The 27,080-nt window shown below is 41.0% G+C and overlaps 1 protein-coding gene and 1 long non-coding RNA gene across 2 annotated transcripts in view; one reads left to right on the forward strand and one right to left on the reverse strand.

The window, feature by feature from the left end:
• Positions 1–277: 277 nt before the first annotated feature.
• On the reverse strand, positions 278–5,983 carry RMP24 (ribonuclease MRP subunit p24). Its single transcript, XM_080581077.1, has 5 exons — positions 5,652–5,983; positions 5,490–5,512; positions 5,057–5,256; positions 1,710–1,918; positions 278–1,291 (listed from the first exon to the last, which is right to left on the reverse strand). Exons 1-5 carry the CDS (start codon positions 5,963–5,965, stop codon positions 1,138–1,140), a joined length of 900 nt encoding a protein of 299 aa, XP_080437203.1. The 5' UTR covers positions 5,966–5,983; the 3' UTR covers positions 278–1,137.
• LOC308190107 overlaps positions 5,639–27,080 on the forward strand; it is a 74,075-nt gene continuing 52,633 nt past the window's right edge. Inside the window, exons 1-3 of the long non-coding RNA XR_013946895.1 lie at positions 5,639–5,778; positions 6,091–8,173; positions 26,614–26,740. This is a non-coding gene — a long non-coding RNA (uncharacterized lncRNA). The remainder of the gene's footprint in view (positions 5,779–6,090; positions 8,174–26,613; positions 26,741–27,080) is intronic.

The following is a 27,080-nucleotide window of genomic DNA, read 5'->3' on the forward strand; positions in this document are numbered from 1 at the left end:
TTAGGTTGTACACGTATGTAAGAAACCAACTGGTGAACCTTTGAAAACTGTTGTGTGAGTGTATAGGAAATACAAAAAGGTTACATGCTGGCCTTTGCCACATTTGCCAGACATTGCAACGAACTATTCTCTCCTGCCTCCAATTGTTTTTAAGTCTGTCGACTTGCTGGTCCTGTTTCCTAAATGGTGCTCACTGAAGCTGAACATGCTTATTAAAATACTCTGAATATGCTATTTATTAAAAGAAAAAAAAATTAAAAAAAGGAAGACACAGAGCTTTAAGGCCAAGAATGTAAATGTTTTTTACTGGTAGATTGTCTTTTCAGAGGGGAAACCATATGCGTGATTTTCAGGCCTTTCACTGCAGACTACACGCAGAACATAAACCCAATCCTGAATAGCAACTTTCTGCTGTCCTATCTCCCCTCTGTGTTATCCTGGGATGAGTCCAAATCACAGGGAACATTCATTAGAAAATGAAGATACTTAATCTGGTGATAAACTGTTTTATCTTTCTTTGTATGTGAGTGCTGTCTACAAGGTTAAGTTATTCTGGAGCCTTCATAAAGGCTGTGTAATACACTTAAATTACCATACATGTCAAAAGACAGTGACACTCCTGGACAGTACATTAGACCCTTGAAAATATTGTACCTGCAGACGGTGCTGGTGAAAGCATCTTTGTTTTAAATTTGGGAAATAGGGCTGAGATCTTTGAGATCTTCTGAATTCTGTTGTTACACGTTACCTTAGAAATAGTGGGGCAAGTGGAGGAAACCACACTAAACTCTATTCTGCCCCCACTCCTGGTCTGCCAACTTATCTGTTGGTCCTACTGGACGACGGATGAATCCAGTATTATCAGCTTCCACAAAGGACAGATCCTAATTTAATTCTTGGGCCACCAGTGACTGCAAGACACATTCCAGATTCCCAAGCACATTAGATTATTTCCTCATTTCCCTCCTGTGGACAATCAGTCTTCTTAGAGAGCTGGATTCTTAAATGTATGGTCTACTCTTACACGAGGTACACACTGTTAGCTTGAGTTTTAACGAAATCACCAGTTGTGTTTATTTACCAAAATCAGAACAGTACTTATTGCTGCAATCATTATTACTTAGGAACAGTGAATAATTAAAGTAAAGTCAAGAAGGTTTTCAAATCTGCCTTCTGGCTTTTCTCTTTTTCTTCTAGGTTGAGCATCCGTTTTAGCTTAGAAAAGTGAAACTTGGAGTTTCGGGGAGTCTTGGAACCGGAACTCGTTGTCACCTGTCTGGATGCTTGCGTTCTGAAAAACAAAAGACTCAAATATCTTAAAGGCGAGAAATCGTAATTAATATCAACTAACTATGAAAGTGGACACATGTAATTTAAGCAAAAATTTTAAATGTAAATAGTATGTTTTCATATACAGGTGAGCAGTTGGAAGTATAATTTTTTTATGCAAATTTTAAGCTATATATTTCACATTAATGACAAAAACATTATTGTGCATTCTTGGCACACGGTCACATTTCATTGGAATCTTTTAAAAGCTGGGAAGTCAAAATGGATCTCCTTAACCAGTCCACTAAGGAAAAACACTTGGTTATCAATTACAAGTTTATTAAGTGACTGATTTGCAATCAGCACGCCTCCCCTTCCCAACAAGATCCATTATGCTCTACTCAGTCCAGTGCCTCTTTAAATAGGAGAGAAACAGATACCTGGGAAGAGATGAGGGAGTGTTCCCTTTGGATCCCAGCCTATTGCAGCTTACAGGTGTCATTTTTTTTGCAGACTGAGTTTTTACATCTGGTGTCCTCAGGCTAGATTTAATAGTTGGAGTGCCAGAATTTTGTGCCTTGGTAGCCAGAAAATCCCTGCTTTTACCATAACGTCTTGTTGTTTTGTTGCATGAGGTGCAAGTAATCAGCTATGGAGAGAATAAAGAAATTATCAACCACTCTATCAGTCCTTCCCCTTTTATTTTTTAAAGCCATTGTAAGAATTATCTAAACCATTCTATTCCAAGAATTATCCAAACTCTCTATTAATATGGGTTAAATATTTGCCTAAGAGAAACACAGAGATTTTAAAAAGCAGTATTTACTTTACACCTAGTGTTTTTATTTCAGGCTTCTTAAGCCAAACACATCCCGTGGATTTATCTAGAAATGACTCCAGTCCTAGCAACTGATTTCAGGAGACCCTTAACCCTGCCTTTAATATAGTTCATTGAAATACAGAAAACAACCCTGTCAAAACCAGAAGATGAAACAGCACCTGAACTGGATGTATGGTATTTGTGAATATATAGTAGTGGTATTCATATTTTGCTAAAAAATGTGACATACAAAGTGATTAAAAATCATAAAGTATACGCCAACCCCAGTGAAGTTATACTACAAATTTTCAGAGTCTTGAGATAAATATATAAATTGCCAAACTCTCAAGAAATACCCATCCATAACTAGTAACAGCGAGTCTTAGTGAACAAAGAAGGGGCTTTTTAATAGCACTAAAATATTTACTACAATACTGAGGAAGTTCTACCTTCTACTTGTCTGTTTACTTTACTGGTCTGCAGGGAACCTCCAGCAGCACAGTACGTAACAGAGGTGAAGCACAACAGGTAACATGGGAGAGGCACAGAGACTGTCAGATACTCCTAATATCCCTTACTGCCATGGCAACTACTCTTATTAAGACACACGGGAATAATACAGTCAGACAAGTTTTGAGGCACACAATTACACTGACTGAAAAACATAGTTACATGATGTTTCTGGTTAAAAAGCATACTCGGAAGAATGTCACAAAGAAGTCCGAGGGGTTTTGAAAACATCTATAGCACATCATTTATTTCAAAGTGCATAGATTTACCTAAATTCAGAGTGCTTAGAAAGAGTTCAATTTAAAACTGCTTAAATGAAGTGCTTTCAGGTGTTTTGACTATGTCTAGACATTATTTTGTCAGACTAACAAACGAAAAGAGAGAGAGATCATTAACTGACGCGGCCCAGGTATTGATGTATTTTTAGCTCTTCTGAAAATCAGATAGGGAAAAAACACAGCACCACATGACCATTTAGCACTCCACAGAATATAAACGGAGGTCAATGCTTTACAATGCAGGAATCAGTGGAGTAAACATAGCAGTGCACTGCTAGTTTTCGCTCCCTGGACTGTATACACAGTTCACTCCAGAAAGGCATCACAGGCACCACCTGCTATATTGCTGTTCCTTAGTTTAATTCTCAACCACACTTGAATTCTCATTTTCACAAAGCTCATTTATTAGCTTACAGGGATCTACATTGCTAATTTTGAAAGCTGACAGTTCCTGCCAGTATTTTAAATACTTAATACCAGAAATATTTAAATCATAATCCACAGCACAAATGCAAACAGAACTGAACAGAACACAAGTGCAGCAAACTGTAACTACATCCCAAGATTAGAGTATTATCCAGAGTTTAAACTGGCCCTATTTTAAACTGAATCTTAAATGACTCATATAAATGCACAACACATCCTAAGAATCTCTCTAGCTACAAAACTAAGTGCCCGTCATAATTCTCCAGGATACTGTTCACCAGTCGTCAAAAGAGACAGTTCTTAATGCACACTAAACGTTTGTGATACTACAGCAGAAAAATAAAGCAAAGCATCCAGCTTCCCAGATAGCCTTTATCTTGCTCTTTTTTGCTGGTCATTTATGATCCAGAATTTGGAAAGGGTAATGCCTTGAATGCTCATCTGGAGTGCCTTTTTTCTTTTTTCCCCTGAGGTCTGATAACATCTACAGTATTTGCTTAGTTTGTGTTACTGACTCCTTATTAATTTTTGGTTGAGCAAATTTTACCTCCCAAATGTGCAGGCTCTCATCTGAGAAAATGCCAAGAGTACCAGGAACTACTGGGCACAGTACAGTGTTGTCTCACTTTTAAGACATCCATTTACCGAACCTGTTTTAATAGTACTGCATGCCTTTGCAACACTAGATTAAACATATGCTATTGTTCTTCACAGCATTAAATCTTATATTCTTCAGTAATTCTAGGAAAAAAGAACTAAAGCCTCAAGAGCAACATTAGCTTGTTTAAATTTCAGAAGTGGTTTAGTTTTGAAAGACCTATAAACAATAATACTCAGCCAAACATAAAAAATTCAATGTGTTCAGAAGGTAACAATAACCTGTTGTAGTCATGATGGTCTGCTGAGGTAAATGAAGAAAAACTTGTGCATTGAGCAAAAACTTTTTTAGATGGCTAGTAAAACTAAAAAGAAAAAAAAAAAAAAACCTTGACAATCCATCAGTCACTCAAGCCCTTCTTCAGAGCTGAAACAAAGGCAGTAAACATGAAGCTAGGCACACTGGCAAAAACAGCCTGACTTCAGTCAATGGAACGTTTTTCTTAGGTATATTTTGGGGGATTCTTAGCAATGGATTTCTACAAACTCAGATGGATTATTAGGATCTACACTATTGCATTAAAGCTTTACATGTAATAGAGTTGCCTGTGGTTTTACCACGTTCATATAAATAGGAAAAAAAAAAAAGGCAGGCAAAAATCTGCCACTCCTGCCACTTTTGCAAAGCTATGCAAATGATACAGTAGTTGACAGTGGAAATGCTGGAGCTTCCTGGCAGGAAGAAATGACTTAATTTTCAGCAAGATCTCAGACATCTGCAGTTTACCCAGATTGGTGCTAAACAGATCACAGTAAGAGCGGAGCTGTTTCCTCTGACGTGAAGGTTTTTTTTTGGCGGGGGTGGAGAGGCGGAGGAAGGTGGGAGAGAGGCAAAAATAAAAGATGTCTGTTCTTGAAATTGCACTCTTCATCTCTTTATTGCAGAAGGTAGATTCTAAAATTTTTGATTGTAAATGTAAGTAAAAGTTATAGCAAAAGGAAAAAAGAACTATATTCTCATGAAAAAAAGAAACATGCAGGAGTGAGCTCCACTTCTAAAAGCAAGATTGCTGTATCCTTTTTTTTTTTTTTTTATGACAATGAAAGGCTTCAGGGAAACATCTAATATTTGGCAGTCCAAAGTGAATACCCTTACCAGAACACTTTTGGAGTCCCTGTACTTTTTCAAAAGCTTTGTCTGTCTCATGTTGAGCTTGTAACTCTTTGCCTCTCGCTTGAGAACCTTCTCTATCTGCGGAGTCACCTTCATCTTTGGCTTGAGACGCACCCGGCGGCTAACGGGAAGCAGGAACTGGAAGCAGTGAGGACATATCCTCTCTTTCCCAAATTCATCATCTATGGGTTAATAGAGAGTAAAATTTCAATAATCATGATCTACGGGCAAAAGAGTAAAACTTAGATGAAATAACGATGTATAGGCGAAAGAGTAAAACTTAAGTAACCATAAGCTATAGATAAGCGTTACAAAGGATGGTTCTACGTTAGCATTATCAATGTTTTGACTCGTGTGGTTCAGATGCAGCCACAACACCACGCCGGGCGCCCTGCCCCGGGCTCTCCTCACTCGCCTCGGCGCCTGGCCAGCGTCCACCTGCAGGGGGAGAGAAAACAGAGGGGCACTAAGTCACCGCGGGCGGAGCCCCCCGCCCCATTCCTTCCCCCTTCTCTCTGCCCTCCTCCCTTCGTTCCCCCCCCCCGACCCAGGCCGTCCCTCCCGTGTCCCCGCTCACAGCAGGAACCGCGCCTGTCCCGGGCAGGCGGCCGCCATCTCCCTGGCCGCCTCCTCCAAGAAGCGCCCGTGCGGCCCCATGGCGATCAGCGCCCGCCCCGCCGGAAGGGCTGTGCCTGCCTCTCTGTGTGAGTGTGTGCGCAGGGGGTGGCTCCCCGCGCTCAGCGCCATGGTTCCGGGCTCTGACGGGACCCGGTGCCTCTCCCTCGGCGCTGAGTCCCGGGACACCGGCGGCGGGGCGGCCCCGTTGCCGCCGGGGTGTCGGCACGGCTGGGCGGCAGCCGCCCCGAGAGCCGCTGGGGCAGCGGCGGCCATTGGGGCCGCTGAGGGGAGGCGGCGGGGGCAGCCGCCCGCGCCTTGGCGCCTCAGAGTTCCTCTGTGGGAAACGGAACTTTACCTGAAGGGAAATAATATATATATATATATATATGTTCTGCCAGTTGTTGCCACCTGGAAGATATGATTTCAACCAAGGACCCCACTTAATGTTCGGAAGCGCCCATACGATGCACCCGTCCAGATTTTAGCAACGGTGTACTTGGCCTTATCACTCCGCAAATGTGCTCCTATTAAAAATAAAAAAATAAAAATAAAAACAACTCGGCTTTTCATCGTTTGATGTGTGTTTTATTAATTCCCTCGGCCCCATTCATTTGCTAGACGTTCTTCTGCTTTGATCTGTTGGTAATGGTGTTCATTTAGGAGAGGTATTCATCTGAGCAGGCTTCAATATTCTATTAAGGAATCTGAATAAATATAATTATTTCTTATTTTCTAACACAGAGGAGATGAGGGCTTTAGAAGTGGAAAAGAAATGAATTTCTGGGCTTTCTTTAACAGGAGACCTTGATGGTACAGTCAGTAACTCTGAAGTCGTTAATAAAATGTTCATAATGGCTACAATTAGAGCTTCTGCTGGCTTTATTTTTGAATTTAAACACATTTTTCAATGGGCTCTTCAATGCTGCATTTTCTTGTCATGGGGTTGCAGACTTTGTTGGTGATAGTTTTTGCGTGAAGCCCGCCTTCCTGAGTCACAGAGCAGGGGTGCCTCGTAATGTCTGTTTCAAACACAACCAGTGTCCATCAATCAATAGCTTTGTGGCGAACGACGTGTGTCCTTTCCATAATTTATAATTTTTAGCGACTAAACCCACACAAGTCTGCCTGGCCTGGAGGGACTCGGCTGCAGAGAAGGAACAGGGAGGACATGTCGTGCTGTGCTGCCCAGCGGCAGGGAGATATTCCGGGGGGCTCTGCTGTAATGTGTCATAAAGCACTGACTGATACAATGCAAAGGATGCATTTTTCTTTCTTTTCCTTCTCCTCAGCCTGCTTTTACCCTCTTCTTATCCCTGATTTTTTTTCCCCTCAGTCTCTTCCAGTCTCTCTGAAACACACATAAATTTTATTCTTCTGCTCCTGCAACTAGGTTCGGCCGTTCCCCTTTTTCCACTAGTTCACTTTTTCCACTGTTTTCTCTTTGTATTATAGATCATATCGTAAAAGCAGTGCAAACAGCACCTCCCAGTGCCTTTCAGGTATAGTGTTTCTTGTCCCATTACATGCCTCAAGAGACAGAAACTGCTCCGCATGTTAGGTGTGGTGCTACACAAATAAAACTCTGGAAGCAGAGGGGAAAATGACCACCAAGCCTTGGCCTGCAATTCCGGGCTCTCTCCGGGTCTCCTGCAGAACTCCCATCAAATGCCCGTATTTCTGCACACGCAGTGCTGCCAGGACCAGATCCTTAAAATCAGTTGATGCTCAGCTCCCTGCTACCGTGTTTGTGGCATCGGGGGGGATAAATTCACCTGCATTTCAAGGCAGAACACATTTGTCTCTGCGTTTTCCTGGTTTCTGCTCACACAAAGCACATTAGCAGACCCAAGTTACTAACTGCTTCCTGCTTCTGCTCATATTCGATGTTTTGTAGTTACCACGGCTGACCAACAAGCTGTAAATCTTGCCTGGTGTTTTGTAACAGAGGGAAAACCAGGATGATTTGTGTCGACTTTTGGGCATCGTGCATCATTATTGATTCGAGGGAGGGCGGTGAGAAGAGCGTAGCGCGGATCTGCTGCTTGCAGACCGTCCCAGAAGGTGGTGGTAGCTAGCAGTCAGCAGAGGGCAATAGAGAAATACGGTTTGTGATACCTACAGGGTTTGAAGCACTGATTATGTGTTTACAAAAAAAAAAAGAAAAAAAAAAGGGGAAAAAAAAAAAAAGGAAAGAAAAAGAAGAAAAGAAGAGCCAGGAGGGTAGATTGTTCAGTTTACTACTGAAGACCTGACTGTGACAGACCACCGGGAAAACAACGTTTTCAGAGAGAGGAAAGGAGACCTTCTTTAGCATCTCTCCGAGTCTCTCCTTTTTTCTTCAGAGTTACATAGGATAACTTAGCCAGAACTTACTGATGACTGCACGCTCGGCGCACTCCGGAATGGACGGGGAGATGCAGGAAAGCACCCTTTGGAAGGAACAGAAGAGGAGGCATTTCAAAGATCCTGCAGGTGACCGAGGTGAGCAAACTCAGCTTCTCTTCCGAGTGAGATCATAGGTGTTCAGTCAGCTGTATCAAAGTCAGGAGGAAACAGAGTGATTGAAATTATGAGGGAATTTTGCTTTTTTCAGGCATGCTGGTGCACGACTAATTTTATCTTGGGAAAAACAGCTAGTGATGCTACAGGGATAAGCACTTCTAAGTATACGTTATTTTGGAGATGAGCTAAAACTGGTGATTGTTTTATGTGCAATATTTTGTATTAGCACTGTTTGAAACATGCTCATCGTTTCACTGTCTTTGGGACTTTAGTTTATGGGGAAATGTATAAAGAATATGAGGCTACTGTTGTTCCTTTTAGAGGGGATTTTTGCTAAGCTTTTGGAAAAATGTGACTCAGAGATTTGGAGAAATTTACTAAGAGATCTCAGATGCATGGTGAGAACACCCTCAGATTTTCCAAAGGCTTTATTATCAGAAAGATACTGAGAACTGGTAACAATGACTCTAACAATAGCAGAAAGAGTTAAGCCACAGAAATAAATGGGCTGACAGGGTTTGGAAAGCAGGGGGAAAAAAAAAAGAAGAAAAAAAAGAAGAGAGAGACTAAGTTAGGAAATAAGCATACAAAACACTTTTCTATTGCCAAGATCTCAGCTGGTGTCACCATAACACTTGGAAAATATCCTCAGGATGCTAGGAGCCATTAAAGCAGTACAGATTATCAGAGGATAAACTTCCACTTCAGCTGCCACTGATACCAGAAGTGACCAATAAGAAACATTTGGGAAATGAAAGATGAAGAACTGAACATTGACATTCTGGGGATATCACAGAGCAAGTGCAAGGGTATCTAGAGGTCAGTCAGACAGTACCCATCTGAAACAAGGCAGGCTGATAAATAAGAGGGATAAATCATATTCTAAAAATTACTATCAGCTTCAAAAAGCTAATTAAAGGAAATGCTATCTACTGTTCTTCATGAGCCAGGATTTATTTTGTAAGTGGTGTGATAGGTAATGAAATGGCACAGTGATTTGTCTGTGCTTTGTGTGCCAAAACGTGTAGAAGATTACTGTGATGATTGTTTGTTTATTCATTGTTTAGAACACAGCTTCCTTGCAACATGTGCCTGAGGGAGGTGAAAGATAACATATATAGAGCTTGTCACTATTTGCCATGGGTTGGCATCATCCATCTGACAGGGAAAGGACTCGATGAATGTCAGAATCCCCCTGATCTTGAAACCTACAAGTTCCAGTTCCAGTCTCCAATTTTTTCTTTCTTTATTTTTTTATCCAGTATACTAGGTTTTATTGTATAGCTGCATATCTATTCCCCCAAAAGATGGAAATCTTAACAGATGGTCTTAAACAAAAACCCCAGAGAGAAAGGTAACTGCAGTTTGAGGAAATCCTCACTTACGTACTAATACCTCTTTAAAGCTGTATCTGGTGGGAGTGATTAGTTCTTGATCTAAAATGTGAAGCTCTGGGACAATAAACATTCTCTTATAGCTGATACCTACTTTCAGTGAAATTAACGTGACTGCTTGCTGTTGTTTGCTGAGGAGTTTTCTCTTGGCTCCTATCACAACACATCTGATCAAAGGGACTCTTGTAGTGGGGAGCCGCTGAGAAATGGGACCGACTACTTTTTGTGTGACTTCGGTACGTTTGGCCTCTCTATGGTCAGCTCATGAAATGGCAGAACTGGCACCTTGCCGATGCGAAGGGCTAGGCTTTGAATGGTGAGCTGCAGATGTACGAGGTGTCCCCCCCTTGTATATAAGTTATGGGAAAGTCCGTGGATGCCAAAGGTCTGGAGGCAGTGTCCTTCAGGATGTTGACAAAGATGCTCCTGTGCCTGTTCTGGACGTAAGTCCTTGTAACCTTGAGTCAGAAGAAATTATTTCTTCATCTTCACTCACAAAACAGTTGTCTAAAAATGTTGAAATCTCAAGCCCAAGTTCCGCTTGCAAAAAAAGGTGCTGCTAGTAAATGTGTTAATTGTCATGTAAACCTGTTTGGTTAATGAGATGTGAAATAGTCCCTACTGTTAGCAACATCACCGTGCACAGGAGTTTGTCCCAGGCACTCGGGGTCATCTATTGCTGTGCTGCATGCAGCACAACCCGGAGCTGCTATTTCAGCCTTTTGCCAAAATAGGAACATTTTACTTTCTGATGAGTCATCTGGGTTTCACTCAGATCTCATAAGATTCCCCCACCCTGTTCTTTGCTGTGCAGTCCAGCCCTTGCCCTAGAGGCCTTGCTTTCCCAGCTGAGAGCTGGATGTACCCTCTTCAGCAGCTCTGGGCTCCCTTCCTTAATTAACTCGGAGGGGGCTGCTCGTGAACGATATGGAGCATTTTCTCTGTCACTGGAGCAGAACATGCAGCATTCCTGGCCTTTTCTGGCCTCGAGTGTGGCAGAGCAGTGCTGGCAACTGAGCTGGAGTTCGCCACACACTGGGCTAAATGCTACCTGCATCAAGACAGATAGGGAACTAGGTCAACCGAAGGGGGCGGCTGTAGACTTTTTCCATATTGGTCATATGTTTCAGGAAAAGGTGCCTCTCCTTCTTCTTTTTTTTTCTTTTTTTTTTTCTTTTTTTTCCTTTTTTTTCTTTTTTTTTTTTTTCCTTTCTGGTGCCGAAGGGGAATTAGGGAAGTCTTCATTTTTTAATTTCTTTTTGCTTTGAATTCTTTTCCTTTTAATTCTGAGCGACCTGTTCTAAGGTGGCACAGGGTTGAGCAGGAGGCTGGCCTCTAGAGGTTTCCGTCCTTAACCTGTAATTTTCAACACTCATGCTGTTATTTTTGATTCTTCCTGACTACAAAGTATCTGGGAGAAACAAACAAACAAACAAACAAACAAACAAAAACACCCACAGCCCACAAAGTATTTGAAAATATTTTCCCTAAATATTGATGGAGCAAAGAGAACATAACCCAGGTACTTCCCATAGATAACTGTGCCATGGGATAGTTATTTGCAGATGCTGGTCTAGGCACTTGTGGGTTTTGTCAGAAAACTCTCATGTTTAGGCTGCTTAACAGAATTGCTATTATGCAGAAATGTAGTCAGTTGAGGGATAAACAGTTTGAAGGCTGTACTCCCTGCTGCAAAAGAAAAGTGGCTTCTCACACCTATTTGTAGTATCCAAAGTTGGTTGTATATCTGAGAAGCTGCCTTCAGTGCTGATTCTTCCGGTTTTATTCTTGGTGAGTCAGATGGCAAGAAGGGATGGAATATTTACTGCTGAAGTACGTGAAATAATCTGAACTTGAAAGATTTCTATCAGTTTTTCAGTAATTCGTTTTGGCTGAATTCATTCAAAATTAAACTGTTTGCCCAGCTGATATTCTTGATTCATCATCCTAGCTGGGACAGATCTTCAAAACCATTTACAAAATCTAGACAAACATATCTTCCATCAGCTTCGATCATAAAGCCGGTAAATACGCAGAAAATCTGACTCTTTAGAGGTGACAGTGATGGATATAATTTAGACACAAGGGAGGTAACAGAGAGAATCAGACTGATGCTCGGAGAGAACTTAAACCCAGAGTTTCACAGCTGAATGTGGGTGGGTGGTGCAGTGCTCCTTGTTTCCTTCAAAACTGTTGCTGAGGCACATTTTATCTGCATTGGGAAAAGAGCTCGCAAGTCTTCATTGCTATTAATGTGACATTGCCACCAAAACTTGTTCCTCTTTTGAAGGAAAAACTGAAATGGGGAGGATGCTTAGGGACATGGTTCAGCGGTGGACTTGGCAGTGCTAGGTTAAGGACTGGACTTGATTTTAGAGGTCTTTTCCAACCTAAATGATTCTATGATTCATAAGCCTGAAGCAGCTGTAGTAAGGAGGAAAAGCTCCACATGATAGTAATTTAATCAGACTGCAGAATTAGTGTCCTGACTGGTCACAGAAAACAGAAAACATCTTCAGTGAGGTCTGTATTGTAGCTGCTAAGTCCTCCAGTGCTGAAGGGAGCTGGCCTTTCTGAAGGTGGCCTGTATGCAAGCCTGTGCTCCTCAGAGAGTTTGCACAGAAAGCAGAACAGCAAGGGGCAGATGATTCAATAGCATCATTTTGTCTAATGCCCCAGAGGTCTCTGCCTCAGCATCCCAAGTCAGACAAAGCTCAAAGTAGTTGCATGCACATCTGTTAAACAAAAGCCAACATCAAAATTGTCATTCACTTACCACTTGTTTGAAGCATGAGGAGGGGCTGATGCAACCTCCAGATTTTATTTTTTTCAGAAGGCTCATAGCCACATGTTTTTATATGTTCTTTTCATTATTATTGGACAATGTTAACAGCAGTGCTCACATATGGCCTGCATCAGTCTTCCTAAAGGTCATTTAGGCCCTCAGCGAGGGAAAGATTTGTTTTCCCTCTTTGGAAAAGTCATTTTAAAGTGGCCATGCTGATGGCATGGTAGGCATAACAAATTTTGTCGATTCATTATGGGCTTAGTTTGTGCAAAAGAAACTATTTTTTTCTTACTGTGTCCTTAAGAAATGTTTTCCTGATGTAAATATTTGTTTTACTAGTCCCACCCTTCCTCCCAAGCCGCTCTGAGATCTCTGTATCCCTTAGCACTGTTTGGAGAAAAGAGCTGCTTATCATGAGAGCGTGGGGGAAAGATAGGACGGTGAAAAGCCCAGAGGGGTAAAGGTCCAGACAGAGATATACTGGCAGGTCCATAAAGAGCTTGTCACAGTGCCTGGTGGCTCTCTGCTTGTTTCATTTGCTCTGCTGATTAATCATTCATTTATTGGAGTGCCCAGGTACCACGGTGATGGACACACTACCAGTGCCACAGACCCAGCATGCAGCATATTCATTAAAACGTTATTTTTGAAAGGAAACACAAAAATAAACACAACTTTTGAAAATGCTCAGCATAGCTAACATTGCAGTTTACTTTCCTCTCTAACAATACACATTAGCATGTCAGGACATAAGCTTCTTGCTCCCACTTTATGTTTTTCTTTCTGTTGTCAATATCTGCAGCATTCCCATGAAAATGTGAGTAGTCTGAATGGCTTCAAATTCCTTCCATATGTCAAGTGTTGCACATTTGTGCATCCCCCTTTCTGTGTAGCTATTGTGATGTTTGTTCCGTTGTCATTGTTATTAAAATCAGAGAAAGAGCCTTGGAATGAGAGCCAAATGCATCTTGGATCTATTAAGCCCCAACAGTTTGCTCGTGCGACCTTTGTGAAGCGAGGGGTACAAAGTGCAACTTTGAAAGTGCTGGCCAGCAGCTAAGCGTGCTGACTGCTGGAACGCCAGCTGGCGAGCTCTCCTGCCTCCTTCTCCAAATGTGAAGCCCTCTGCCCGAGTAGCTGCTATGGAGTATCTCTTCTGGAGCATCACGTTTGCAGGTCTGATCCTCACACAGGCCACTGTTGCTGCTTTTTATAGTGCCGTGCTGTTTATAGCTCTGTTTGAATATTTATGGCAGCCGCCACTGGAAAGTTAGTGCTGAGCAATATTCTTCCACAGAGGGCATTACTGTGCTAGCATCCCTCCAAGATAACTGCATCAAATATAAAAACAAAGGTTACATCTGTATCATGACTACCTTATGAGTTTGCTCCTGCTTTTGGTATCTTGAATTGCTTCACAGTGCTTCCCTCTGAACACTGGTGCCTGGAGCAGATTGAGCTGGCAGTCTGTGAACCCCCAGCACATGACATGCCCAGGAGACAGACAGAGCCACCGAGGAGGAAATGAGAGCCCGATGTAAGGTATGCACTCACTGGAGCTGGATAATTGTTCCTCAAACTCCACTGATCATAAAAAACTACATTTAACTTTTGTTACAGCCCTCAGGAAGTGGAAAAAACACACACACACACACACGCATCCTTTCTCTCCTATATTTCCCTCACATGATAAAAAAATACCAAATATTTTTTCAGGCCTATCTTACCATCTGCTCTGTCAGCAATTAGCTCACCAATTGGTGTGGGCTGAGTTCCATTGATATATAGCAAAAAGCTTACAGAAAAGCTCAAAACTCAGACAGCAAGGCGGAGATGCTGTGCTGTTTATGTCTCCCTGGCACGGGGCAGGAAGGGCCAGTTGTGCACTGCTTGCTGAAGGCTGGAGACACAAGCAGTGCAAAGACAAAGCAGCACCATTTGAATCGACCATCTTACTGATACCACCACCACCAACAACAAAATGTAGTAATGACAGTAATAGGACAATCCTGTTAACATTTCTGAGCAAAAGGTGAGATTTATGGGGCGTGTGTTAGAAGTATTCCCTCCTCTCCATCCTTCTTCAGTATGAAAACTTTCCACCTTGGCACAATCTGGTCCTTCAACTTTCTAAGGATACACAGATCTTTACAACCTCTACGTGTGCAGCAACTCTGCTCTGCTCTGGCATTTCAGTGGGCAGAAAGAACAACCCTTGAGGAAAGTGGAGAAAGAGCACTGCTTGCCTCCCGTGCTTCTGCAGACTCCAGGAGCCAGTGCAGGTGGACTCACTCCCCTCTCCTAGGTGGAAGCTGGGTCTGGCTGCATGGGATGGCAGCAAACAGGGTGCACGCTAATGCTGTGGAGTATCGAACTAATACCTCAACAATTCTGGTGGCTGCAGTATGATTGCAATGCTGAGCTGTGGTATCGGAATCAGCAGATCGCTGCTTTTGAGATGACAAACAGCTACAGTGCAGAAGTTTCCCTTTAAAAAGCTTTTCTTGCTGTGTTGTTGCCAGCCATTCTGGTGATCCTTCTTGCCAATCACTTCTTCTTTTCCATTATTCTGCTGTAATTTCTTTGGTGTTCCTTTGCAGTAGATCTGAGGGGTATTCAATGACATTCACAGGTACAGTGCAATCAATTCCCTCATCCTTCCCTTCCCAAGGGTGTTCCATTTTTGACAGCCACCCTAGGAACACACGCAAGTTGAGCCTGGATAGAGGCATCTCCTCCTGCCAGCAGATCTGTGCACTTGTTTTTTCCATGGGCTATTGTCTGGAACTTGGCAAGCCTTTGAAATCTTTCCTGGATGAACAATTCTGGTTTAATCACTTTTTTTTTTTTTTTCATGAGCTGAAGTGAAAATAAACATGAACGTAGGATGCTGAGCTCAAACTCAAATCCAGTCTTTCCCAATGTGAGACCAGAACTGACGGTTTCAATTTGGCCCTTTATGGGTTACGATCCAGCTACAGAATTAGGTGTTGAATCTGAATGGCATCCAGGTTCTGTGGTACTCATGTAAATATGCTGGCTTAGTGTTTGTAGTGTGTTTACAGCCTGTTATTCATTTCTAACTAGTGGCATTTTCCTTTTTAGCTACAGAGGGAGAAGCTATGTTTTTACCATTTGTATTAGGTTTGATACCATATGACAGTAACAAAATCTGAAGATGTAAAAGCACAATAAACATTCAGATATGAGACAATCAGATGTGAGTGCATTTCTAATCAAACTTAAATCTGCTGGAATGAACAGAGGAAGTGTTTTTGTAGTTTGCACAAGCTCAGCCATTCATTATTCACTTTTCTGTCCTCAAACACTTAGTAGTTTCAGCTTAAGACAGTAGGCCCAGACTCAAACTGAGTTCAAGTTTTCCAGTTGCCCAGTTAACAACAGGCATTTGTACACCTGAAATTAAATGCACATGAGGAAAGGAAAGCAATAACCAAGTCTAGTGCTGAAAAGATCAATAAGGAATTAAGCAAAATAAAAAGCTGCTGAATTTGTATTTAATTTTTCAGTCTCTTTGCTGTCTGCCAGTCCTTTACAAGAGTGCAAAAAAATTCATTAAGAAATCAAAAATATATTTTAAGGACCTATTTAAGGAACAGAACATGTAATACTAACTTTGGAAAGCTGTGACTCTATTTTCTGACATCATCTTCCATTTGTGGCTAAGGTAAAACTCCATTATTTCTGTGGATTGCTGGAGAAGTAGATATGAATCTCACTTGATCCATTCTCATCCTGACAGGTTGACTTGGAAACCTTTAGTTTCAAAGAATATAGGGGTGTCCAAGTGAGTTCACACGGAACAGATGGGTTTTCTGGAAAAGGTCTTCAATTCGATAGATTTTCAGAAAAAAATAACAGTACTAGCAGGAGACAAAGTGCCTTTGTTGTGAATGTTTGCTGGTCCCACTGAAGTTGATGCTACTTTGAGAATTGACTTCAGCTGAGATTATGGCTCTGGTTATAAACTCGTGTGAGTGTTGCAGATGAAGGCACTGATCATTAAAGCTGTGTCAGCTTCTCAGCAGTGAACTGATGTTCTTTTTGGCTTAAGTTCAGTGCTCTTTGAATGAGAAGTCTTGATTTACATTAAGTGTTTCTCAACTATTCTTGTGGGGATATTAAGCTGATGTCTTGTACTGTTTGTGGAGTCACCAAAGAAACAAGAAAAAAGGAAAGGAAGAAAAATAAGCCCAAACTAGAAAATATTGATTTAAGTCTGGTGGTTGCTGTTGAATGTGCTTGTCCTTCCCTCTTGCAGCTGCAAAACATACTGACATTGCAGGTGGGTCATCCGACAGCTCCCTTTCAGACTGTTGCCAATCTTGCTTCATGGATCAGCCAACAACTATGTCCTGAATTGTGCTTGCACCTGTTTCCTCTTCTGGAATAAACAGGTTTGTCTGGAAAGGGCATTGACAAAGGCCAAAGTTGCACACCCAGCCTTGCCCAGTGATATGAGGGAAATCACATTTTCTTGATGCTTGTGGAATGAAAGTGGCAGCTGTTACCATGGAAATAGTCAATTTCTGAAAGAAGAAGTTTTGAGGAGGCTGAATATCACCACTAATCTAAGAGATTGCAGTCAAGACAAAAGGTTAAAGTTGGAGATGCGCTAATTAGGAGGTTGTTGCCTCTCTGGTAATGTGAGGATGGATACAAAGGTATCCCATTTGGTAAAATGCTGTTGTCCTGCCTGATCCCATGAACCTATTATTTTGGATACAGAATGCTGATTAATCTCTGATGTAAAACCAGTAATTTGTGTTAAAATAGGTTCAAATAGATACTATGTCCTGGGAAGCTTCTTTTGAATACTTTGTTAAGCAACATTTTAAGGGTTAAGTGTTCATATTCCCCTTTTGGACAAATTTTCCAGGGTTTTGTTCTGTATTTTGCAAGTACTGATGTCTTCTCTGTCCTTTTATCTGTGCTCAACGTATTTTCTGAGGTGCTGGAATTACTGTGGTTCTTCAGATTTCTCCTTAAATGTGCTAAAAACGTTATCAACAAACAGAAAAAAGGCTTTGTTATTTCCGCTGCACTTCCTCTGTTGATTGACTGTGCCAAGACAAAGTGAATAATACAGCAAAGTCATCATCTGCAAACAGGAATTTCTGGGCTAGATTCTCTCAGCTGTTACCAAGTGCCAAATCTTTACTGACTTCAGGAGGGTTACATCTCTACAAGAGCTGAAAATATGGCAATGTACTATTTCTGTTAAATTTCTCAGCTTTAGAGCACAGAAAGACCATCTGACAAACTCTGTTCGGGCATCTAGTAAGAATTTTAAAACAATTCCACAGTTTTCCCTGGATTATTTCACAAAAGGCTTAATTTTTCTTAATTAAAACTCCTGTTGATTAAATTTTTGTGAGCTCTAGCTGTTCAAATAATCTTGGGCCCTACATTCTTCAATTTATTTATTTGCACTTACAAGTAGCCTGCATTATCGCAAAAGCCTTTATCTGTATAATTAGTTTTACATGGATTTTGTAATGAAGCCAGTACGTGAAAAATGGAATAGTAAATGTTGTTGGATATGTCCCCCAAAATGACACCAACAGCATCTCAAGGCAGTAAAAAATATCACCACCACACTATGCCTGGAAGAGCTGAGGGATGTTCTGTGACCTGTGCACATAAGCAATGCCTCTGGACGGCTGTAAAGGGTATCATATAATGTGATACTTCCAACTGCATATCAGGTTTCAGCTTGAAGGCTGTAATTTTGCCCTAACTCTTCCAGCTTGGAGGGTGTTGGAGCAAGTCATAGCCATATTGCTAGGTCCATTCTTTACAGCCTAAATGAATTTGTGGTGTGTATACTGCTTTTTTTTTTTCCCTCTCTCTATCTTTTTTTCTTTTTTTTCTTTTTTTTTTTTCTTTTTCTTCTCATTCTATTGCTTCTCTTTAAATTAAACAGCACTTATCCCACCTGGAGGTCTCCTCCTCAAGGCATTCCTAGGCAGCAATTATATCCTTACTTAGTTCTTGTATTGCAAGACTAAACAGCTTAGCTCTGTTAGCATGTTTGGATGGAGGACCTCAGAATCACACTGAATAGCTGAGGTTGGAAGGGACCTCTGGAGATCATCAAGTCCAACCTCCCTGCTCGAGCAGGGTCCCCTAGAGTACATTTACCCAGGATTGTGTCCAGGTGGGTTTTGAAGATCTCTAGGGAAGGAGAGTCTACAACCTTCCTGTGCAACCTGTGCCAGTGCTCTGTCACCCTCGCAGTACAGAAGTGCTGCCTGATGTTCAGATGGGACTTCCTGTGTTTTAGTTTGTGCCCAAATGGTTTGATCAGATCCCCCTGAGCCTTCTCCTATCCACGCTGAACATTCCCAGCTCCCTCAGCCTCTCCTCGTATGAGGAATATTCACCCCTTTCCCCCCAGCTGACTACAAAGCTGGTGACAGCTGCTGGATAGAGCTCCTTGGTGCTGAGGGGTGAGCCTATGATGGCTGGGCTGGAAAGGCTCTGGAAAACAATAGCTCTTATATGACACGTCCCTTTGCTCACTCATTTTAGAAGCTCTCTTCTGCACCTTTCCCCATCTGAACTCATCTTTCTTGAATGTGTATAGGATTCCAGGTGAGGTATGACCATGCTTTGGACATTATCACTGATGTTACCTAGGTACTTCTGGAAATCTCCCTCCTCATGTCGTAGAGGCCCACTTGCCTTTTTCACTGAAGCATCAAAGTTACCCATTTAATCTCACTGGCAACTGCAGTCCTCATTTGGCTCTGCCCTGGTATCTCCTCACTTACCTTTGAACTTTCTGCATGTGACCCCCTTTCTATGGCTCTCATCTTCAAGCAGCTCTGTTTGTGTAGTTTCACTGCTTTTCTGCATTGACAGCAGAAGAGTAGCCAGGTACAAGAGTACCTGGATCATGATGGTCAAGAGCTGTGAAAGGGCATCAGAGAAGCCCCAAAATGAATCCCAAAGACCCTCACTGCTAGATCCTTGCTTAATGGACTCTATAAAACCCTTTTTAATATCACTTACCTGTATTTTCTTCTCCTTTAGCTGTTTTTTAACCACCAAGTAAGTCTCTTCCTTAGTCCTCAAATTCCTTAATAATGTATAATACTGTGTCAAATGCATTCCTAAAGTTCTGAAGGATGAGATCTATTACACTGCCTATATTTAGAAAATCATTTACCTCATCTAAGAAAACAACATGGCTAGTTTCTTTGGTGTCCCTTTGGTAAATTTCTGTTGCATTTTATCCCATTTTTCATTTATCTCTGTCTTTATGTATTGTTTCCCTCAAAATGTGTTTTAAGGCCTTTCATACTAATGAGGTCAAATGAAATAGTTTGTCATTTCCCAACTGCCGCCTTGCCTTATTTTTCTCATGAGTTCTTTTTTAATGTAGAGACATTTTATTTCCATTTTTTTAGCTTCAATCCCAACTTGATGGTGCTATTAAAAATACTTGCCAGTGGATCAGTACTACGTGTCAGAATTTTTTAGAACTTGGAGACAGCAGTTAACCAGACTTCAAACTTGATGCATTTGTTTTTAAGTTTTCATGTTATCTGTGGTAGTTTCTATTTGCACACCCACATTCTTCTTGTTCATGCCATTTTTGTCTTTAAACACAACTTGATCCTTCCTATTGAAAACTATGGCAAAATGCTTATTCAGTGCCTTTCCTTACCTTGTCTTTAATTTCTGCTCCATCCTTCCTCCACAGTGGCCCAGCATTTTTCCTTGTCTTTTTAATTTGTGTTGCTGAAGAGCCTTTTACTATTTGTTTCATATACTTTGCCAGACCTAACTCACTTGGGTTCTTGACAGTTCAAACTTTATCTTTGTACTTCCTGACCTCTCAGCTGGTTTTAGTTTGTGGACGGTACTTTTAGCATTCTTTGTGGATGGTACTTTTGGCATTCTTCGTGGACTCTGCTTATTTCCAGTACCTTCTTTTTGACATGGTTATTCATTTAAGTTAGGCCTGGAATCTCTAAAAGGTCCTGCTGGTTGCATCTTTGTAAAAGCTGCTTGTTCAATTTACTGACCCTTTTCTGTACTACAGAATAGACATACCGAGAGAACTTAAATGGCCTTTTTATTGCCATTTTACAATGTTTTGCTATGTCAGTGTGATTCCTAAGTTCCTATGCCAACCTTGCTTCTCTCTGACATAAATAATCCTACTAATGTCATAATCAAAACTATGAAGGTTATTTGTGTGAGAAAAGTGTTACAGATCAGGTTGTACGTTCCTTAAAGTACTTTCACCAGGTGCAGTATTTTCTCACAGTGATGACTTTTTTAGCTGAACTGCAAAAGCTGTTTAAGAGATCCACATGCAGTATTAATAGAAGAGCAGAATATTTTGAAAGGTGAGACTGCTTGGAAATGGTTCCACCGAAGGATGCAGGGACTTGTCCAGGTGTCTAGTATTTCACTAATAACTTTTTTGCCACTTGACTCGGGTTTATTTCTGTCTTTTAACCATATTGTTAGATATTCTTTTGTCACCCTGGTGATTTGCAAATGTACAAGTACTGTACTCAGTGCTCAGGAAAACGGTCTTTAACAGAACTAAATTGTTATATGGAGAAAGATCACAGACTCACAGAATGGCTGAGGTTGTCAGGGTACTCTGGAGGTTGTCTAGTCCAACCCCCTGCTCCAGCAGGAACACGCAGAGCTGGGTGCCCAGGACCACGTCCAGATGGCTTTTGGAGATCCCCAAGGGGCTCCACAAGGCTCCAGGGCTCCACAACCCCTCTGGGCAAGCTGTGCCAGTGCTCAGTCGCCCACACAGCACAGAAGTGCTGCCTGGTGTTCATACAGAGCCTCCTGTGCTCCAGCTGTGCCTATTGGCTCCTCTCCTGGCACTGGGCACCACTGGAAAGAGACTGGCTCCATCCTTTTTGCACCTTCCCTTCAGGTATTCAAATACATTAATAACTACTAATTACTTGGAGTTTTTTCAGGTCTCAAGATATGTCACAGCAGTGTTGCACGAACGCTGGAAAAGCATGTTCAATCTCTGCCCCAGAGACCTTGCAGTTGAAATACATAAAATGCATTCAGGGCCAAAGGAAGCAAACATTTTTACAGTCACTGTGAAATGTGAGAAATAAGCTGGAGTCTATCAAGGGCACGACCAGTAGCTCACCCAGTCTCCTTGACTTCTCCATCTCTCTCTTAATTGCAGAAAGTTTTTTCTAAGTTTCACCCACTACAGTCATTAGTAGGAGTAGGAAATTTAAGCATAATTCTGGGAATGAAAAGAGACAAATATTCATTTTTTTTCCTGCTGTTTCACTTACTTTAATAATCTGTCACCGTATGACAAAGTAGTTGGTAGAAGGAGAAAGCATGGTATGTTCTTTACCGATGATATATTGCACTTTTTAGCCAATCCAGTTGAGGAGTATATATTATCTACTAATCAGTTACTGAGAGAAGGCAGCAGATGGGTAAAAACCTGATTTGGCTGTTAATTTACAAATTTTGAACAATAGGTATAAAGTGAACAAAGAAGTAGATGACAATGCAGAAAATATTTTTTGCTGTATAAAAAGCTTCCTTTTATTAGATTGAGTCTATTCATAAGTAATGTTGCACACCATTTTGAGAAGATATTAAGAAGTCTCAGTACATTTAGATTTTCAGATTAGCTGGTGAGCTCCAGAAATGTGACCTGAATTATGACTCTCCTGTGGTTTCTATTTATAAATCCTTTTTTCCACTACAAATAAATTATGAAATACATTTAAAAGTCATGAGTTAATGAAAAAAGAATACAAAAAAATCTAATGGGCACAGCTGCTTGGAACAGTGTCATTTTTTGATGTCAGGATAATAATAATAATAAAAGAGCAAACCTCTAAATCTCTGCCTTATATAAACATATCCATTTGCTTCATCAATTAGCATCTCAGTGAATGTAAGTTTGACCAATAAAATTTATCTGCAGTGTCACTTCTGTGTGTACCAGTAAGATTCAGGAAAGATTAGTGAGGAATCTATATGTGATTCAATACATAACGCTATGTCAGCTTCACAAGAAAACAGGATCCTGGGTCATAGGAAAGAAATGGAAACAGAGTTTTGAAGAGTGTCATCTCCTGTACAAACAATGCTGTTACTTCTCTCTCTGGCAGCAAAACTACCAGTCACACTGTAAAAAGGTTTATATATTGCGTTTACCAGAAGAACAGTAACAAATCTGATAGAAGTAACTCACACAAGTGTTGTATTTAGGGAATTTCAAAGAAATTTTGATCAAGATGGTATTTAGGCTACAAGTACCTACATAACTGTCAGATACCAGCTCTGTGTTGTAAAAAGTGTTACAATGGGGCTCCTACTGGCACCAGTGTTGTGGCTACTCACACAACAAATCTTGTTCTCAGTAATTCCTCTCAACAGAAAAAAAAAAAAAATCCAAATAATTTTACCGCTGGAAATCATAGAATCAAAGAACCATCTACAATGGAAAACACATTCAAGATCACCAGGTCCAACCACCAACATGACCTACTGACTGCCATCACTAAACCACATCCCTTTTTGCCACATCCACACGTCTATTAAATACCTCCAGGCATGGAGACTCCACCACCTCCCTGGGCAGACCGTTCCAATGCTTGACCACCTGCTGTGTAAAGAAATTCTTCCTAAATTCCAATCTAAACCTCCCCTAGCACAACTTGAGTCCTATCACTTGTTACCTGAGAAAAGAGACTAACACCCTCCTTGCCGCAAGCTCCTTTCAGATAGTTGTAGAGAGCAATGAGGTCTCCCTTCAGCCTCCTTTTCTCCAGACTAATCGGTCCTAGTTCCATCGGTTGTTCCTCTTAATTCTTGTTTTCTAGGCCCTTGGCCAGCTTCATTGCTTGTTTCTGCACACACTCAAGCATCTTAATATCCTTCTTGTGGTGAGAGGCCCAAAACTGAACACCATACCTGAGGTGAGGTTTCTCCAGTGTCACGTACAAGGGTACACTCGTGTCTCCTTCCTTGCACTCCTGCAGTGAACTTTTCAGCAAAACAATTCTACCACATCAAGTACACACCCTCTGTTAGCAGCCTGTTAGAGATGTGTATTGATTAAAAATCCAGAGAATGAAAAATAACTGGTTTAATTTTCAGAAACGTAAAATGTACAGATCACTAGTTGAAGAAACATATAATTTGTTTCAATGCTTATTTGTTCCAAATAATGAATATTTTTGACTTGGCTTATATGCCTATGTTGATTTTTCTTAGCTGTGGAGAAAGAACTACAGTACAAATAATGTGGCACGGATATTTACTCAGCAGTCTATCCAAACAAAGTGACCTGATTAAGGTGAAAATTTTTCATTGCAGCAGTTTTCTATTGGTGCATTAGGGGATTTATAGTGAAAAACATGTTCTTTTTGCAGGTTTATTTTAATAAGAAACAAAAATAGCTTCCAAAACCAAATATTCAACCATGAAATCATATTATTTTTAATTTCAGAAGGGCTCCATAATACCTTCTGAATAGTATGATTTAGATGCTTCTTGCTCCTGTCCTATTCAGGAGCCTGCTTTCCTGCCTGGACCTAATCTCCCATGACGTGCCGCTATCTCAGCTTTATGGCTATGGACATAGCCTCTTCTCTGATGAATTGAGGAAAATACAGTCTAATAATGTAGCTACACAAGGGAATGAGAATATGAGTCACTCAATCTTTAATATCGGTGAGGGCCAAATGCTTGTATTTAAAGCTCCCCTGGAAAGTTGATTTCTTCTCTGCAAAGAAAAAGAAAATCACAAATATTTTTAATTAGCTCTAGCCACCTAGATCTCAATTACTTTTGAATAAATATGGGGACTTCAGTAAAATTAGTTTGTAATTTCAGCTGTGCAAAACCTAGCGATGCACGTGAATGGCTTGATCCAAAGGTTGTATACAATTGACTTCATCTGATAAGAGAAAGAGAGGGGCAGTGGTGTGCTAAGACTGAACTGGGGCTATTGGTATGCTTAACCCATACCGTATTTGTATGGAGAACGTTTTTGTTGATGGATCTATTAATCCTTTCAGTTGGTAGCATTTGAGACAAAGAGCATTTTTTACGCAAGAGTTGTGCATGTGGCATGGCCCGTACAACTGAAACCCATCTGTGAACTACAGTGTCAGCTTGACATCAATTACTGCCTGTGCTTCCAGGATAGGTATCTTTAAGCATTAAACAACCAGCAGAAGTTGTATTTCAAAGCCTTGAAACCAGCTGCCTGTCTGAAAGCTCTCCAATTTGGATAGAATATTCTCAACTTGGATTGCTTAATCAATGCTCTGTCTTCACTTCATTGGCGTAAAATAATATAAAACTAAAGTTTCTCCATTAAAAATTTTCTTGTCATTTCCAAGCTGGCTGCAGAGGTCTGTGCACACATCTGCTGAACTGCAAAATCTTGATGCCTTATGATGCCTCCTCCTCTTTGGAGAGTCATTAAGCTTAGAAGTCTAAGCCTCTACAGGGCTGATAGGATGGCTTGTTTTAAAACATGTCAAAACTGTTGGACAGCAGCTTGTTAAAAACTTCCACATTATTCCAATCATTCAGACTGACTGGCCATAAATTAATGCTAGTTCTGTTGTTATTATTTTTAACACACATGACAAAGATACTTAAACATCATAACTGAGCCTTTAAGTGTGGGCTGGCACAGGTATTTAATGCATCTAAGCTTCTATATGACCTGTGTATTAATTAGAAATCTGAGTAGCTCTTCCTCTGTGTAACTGCAAGACATTGAGAGTCTGATTTTCGGAAAGGCTGTTCACCTGCATCTTCACTGGCTCAACTCAACAATGTCACTGCTGTTTACATTGAGATTTGTACAGGGTAAACCACAGCTCTGCAGTTAACTTATAGCCCTATGAGAGACTGTTAACTACAAGCCAGCTGTGGTGGTTTTACCTTGCTGGGCAGCTGAGCTCCACCACAGCTGCTATCTCACTCCCCCTCCTCAGAGGAGGAGGGGAAGAAGAAAAGGAAAATAACAACTCACGGGTTGAGATAGGGATAATTTAATTAAAGGAAAAATAATTACTAAAGGAAAATTATTATTAATTAAATAATTTAACTAAAAGGAAAAGGGAAAGGTGAAAAAAAAAAAACACAAATAAACCACACAAAAAAGAACAAGCAGAGGCTGTGTGGAAGTGCAGAGGAAATAAATTACTCTCTACTTCCCACCAACAAGCAATGCTTGACCACGTCCTTGAAGCAGGGCCTCAATATGTAGCCATTGTTTGGGAGGACAGATGTTTTCACGGGAGCCCACTCCTCCCCTCTCCTTCCTTTTCCCACCTTTTATTGCTGAGTGTGACAGCACATGGCATGGGGCAGGTAGGGGCAGCCCATTGAAAACCACAGTGCCAGAATTCACCTGAATTCATTCATGGGAACTCCTCAGCCTTCTGGTGATGATGGGTAGAGCAAGTGTGGAGGAGAGGGGAGCTACCATCCTCCCTTCTGCCCCTGTATTTCAGGAGCCTTAGTCCCTGTAAGGGAGAAAGGAGGGAACAGTCCCTGTCCACAGCAAGAACTTTTTGCTCTCTGCCATTGTATGCACTGTGTGAGGGTGTGAGCCATGTCTTTCCTCTCATTCTCTTCCTGTTATAGCTCCAAGACAGACGGTCCACATATAAGTAGCTTGTCAGAGCTCAGGAGCAAAGGTGCAGAGCCAAGTTCTGCCAGAATACGACTTAGTATTTTATTAGTGTCAGAGAGAATTGGACCCCAGTGCCCAAGGGCAGATCTTAGGTCTCTTTTTTTTTTTTTTTTTTTTGGAAGGCTATGGTCCAAGTTAAACCATTTTATGACCTGACCAATTCATAGAGAAGAATGACATATCTATTTCCTGTCTTGTATGCTGGAACTATATGATTCCAGTGTATTATATGATTTTAGTGTATTATATTTATTATACTTTGAACTTTAAGTATTTCCTGCAATTTTCAGGAAGCCATCATTTAAAAAAGAAATACTCTACTGACCAAGAATTATATGTAGAAATGATTTGGCAATTTGTTTTGAGTAATGGAGAAAGTCCAAGGAAAAAAGATCATGGTCTACTTGGGATGATTTATAAGGAAGAAAAAATAGGAGGAAAATCATCAGATAAATGACATCATATAATTCACCCTGATATAATTTGGGACTTAAAGATTTTGAGCATTTCTTAATCTGATTTGCAGGTGATGATCTGCTGCCAGAATAAATAAATCTTAGGAAGTGCCAAGACTGCTCAGCCATTTGCTGCGATACCACTCCCACATAAGGAACCTGTATCATCACCTTTTTTCAAGCAGCTTCTCCACCGTGGTAAGTTTTTCTTAGATGTTTGGCCTTCTATGTCAGGTGTTTTACAAAGAGTAAGGTGAGTTCTGGAAGGTTCAGCTCCAGTCCTAGGTTTTGCTGATAGACCTGGAAACTTGAGTCAGTAAACCCAGTCATAGGCATGTTAAACATATGTAAAGTTTGGTAAGGCTGTGGAGTATAGTAAATAGCACAGAACTAAATTATAATTGTCACTAACTGTAGTTTGTATTTTGTTCATCCCTATGAAGTGGTGATCCCCATTTGCAGTGTGTAAAATTTTGTCTTATGATCTAAAATTATTTTTTTAATACTTGCATCCGTATTTGCAACTTTGGTCTTTCAA

This window comes from Anser brachyrhynchus, assembly GCF_964034855.1.
Source record: "Anser brachyrhynchus genome assembly, chromosome: 2".
Taxonomy (NCBI): domain Eukaryota; kingdom Metazoa; phylum Chordata; class Aves; order Anseriformes; family Anatidae; genus Anser; species Anser brachyrhynchus.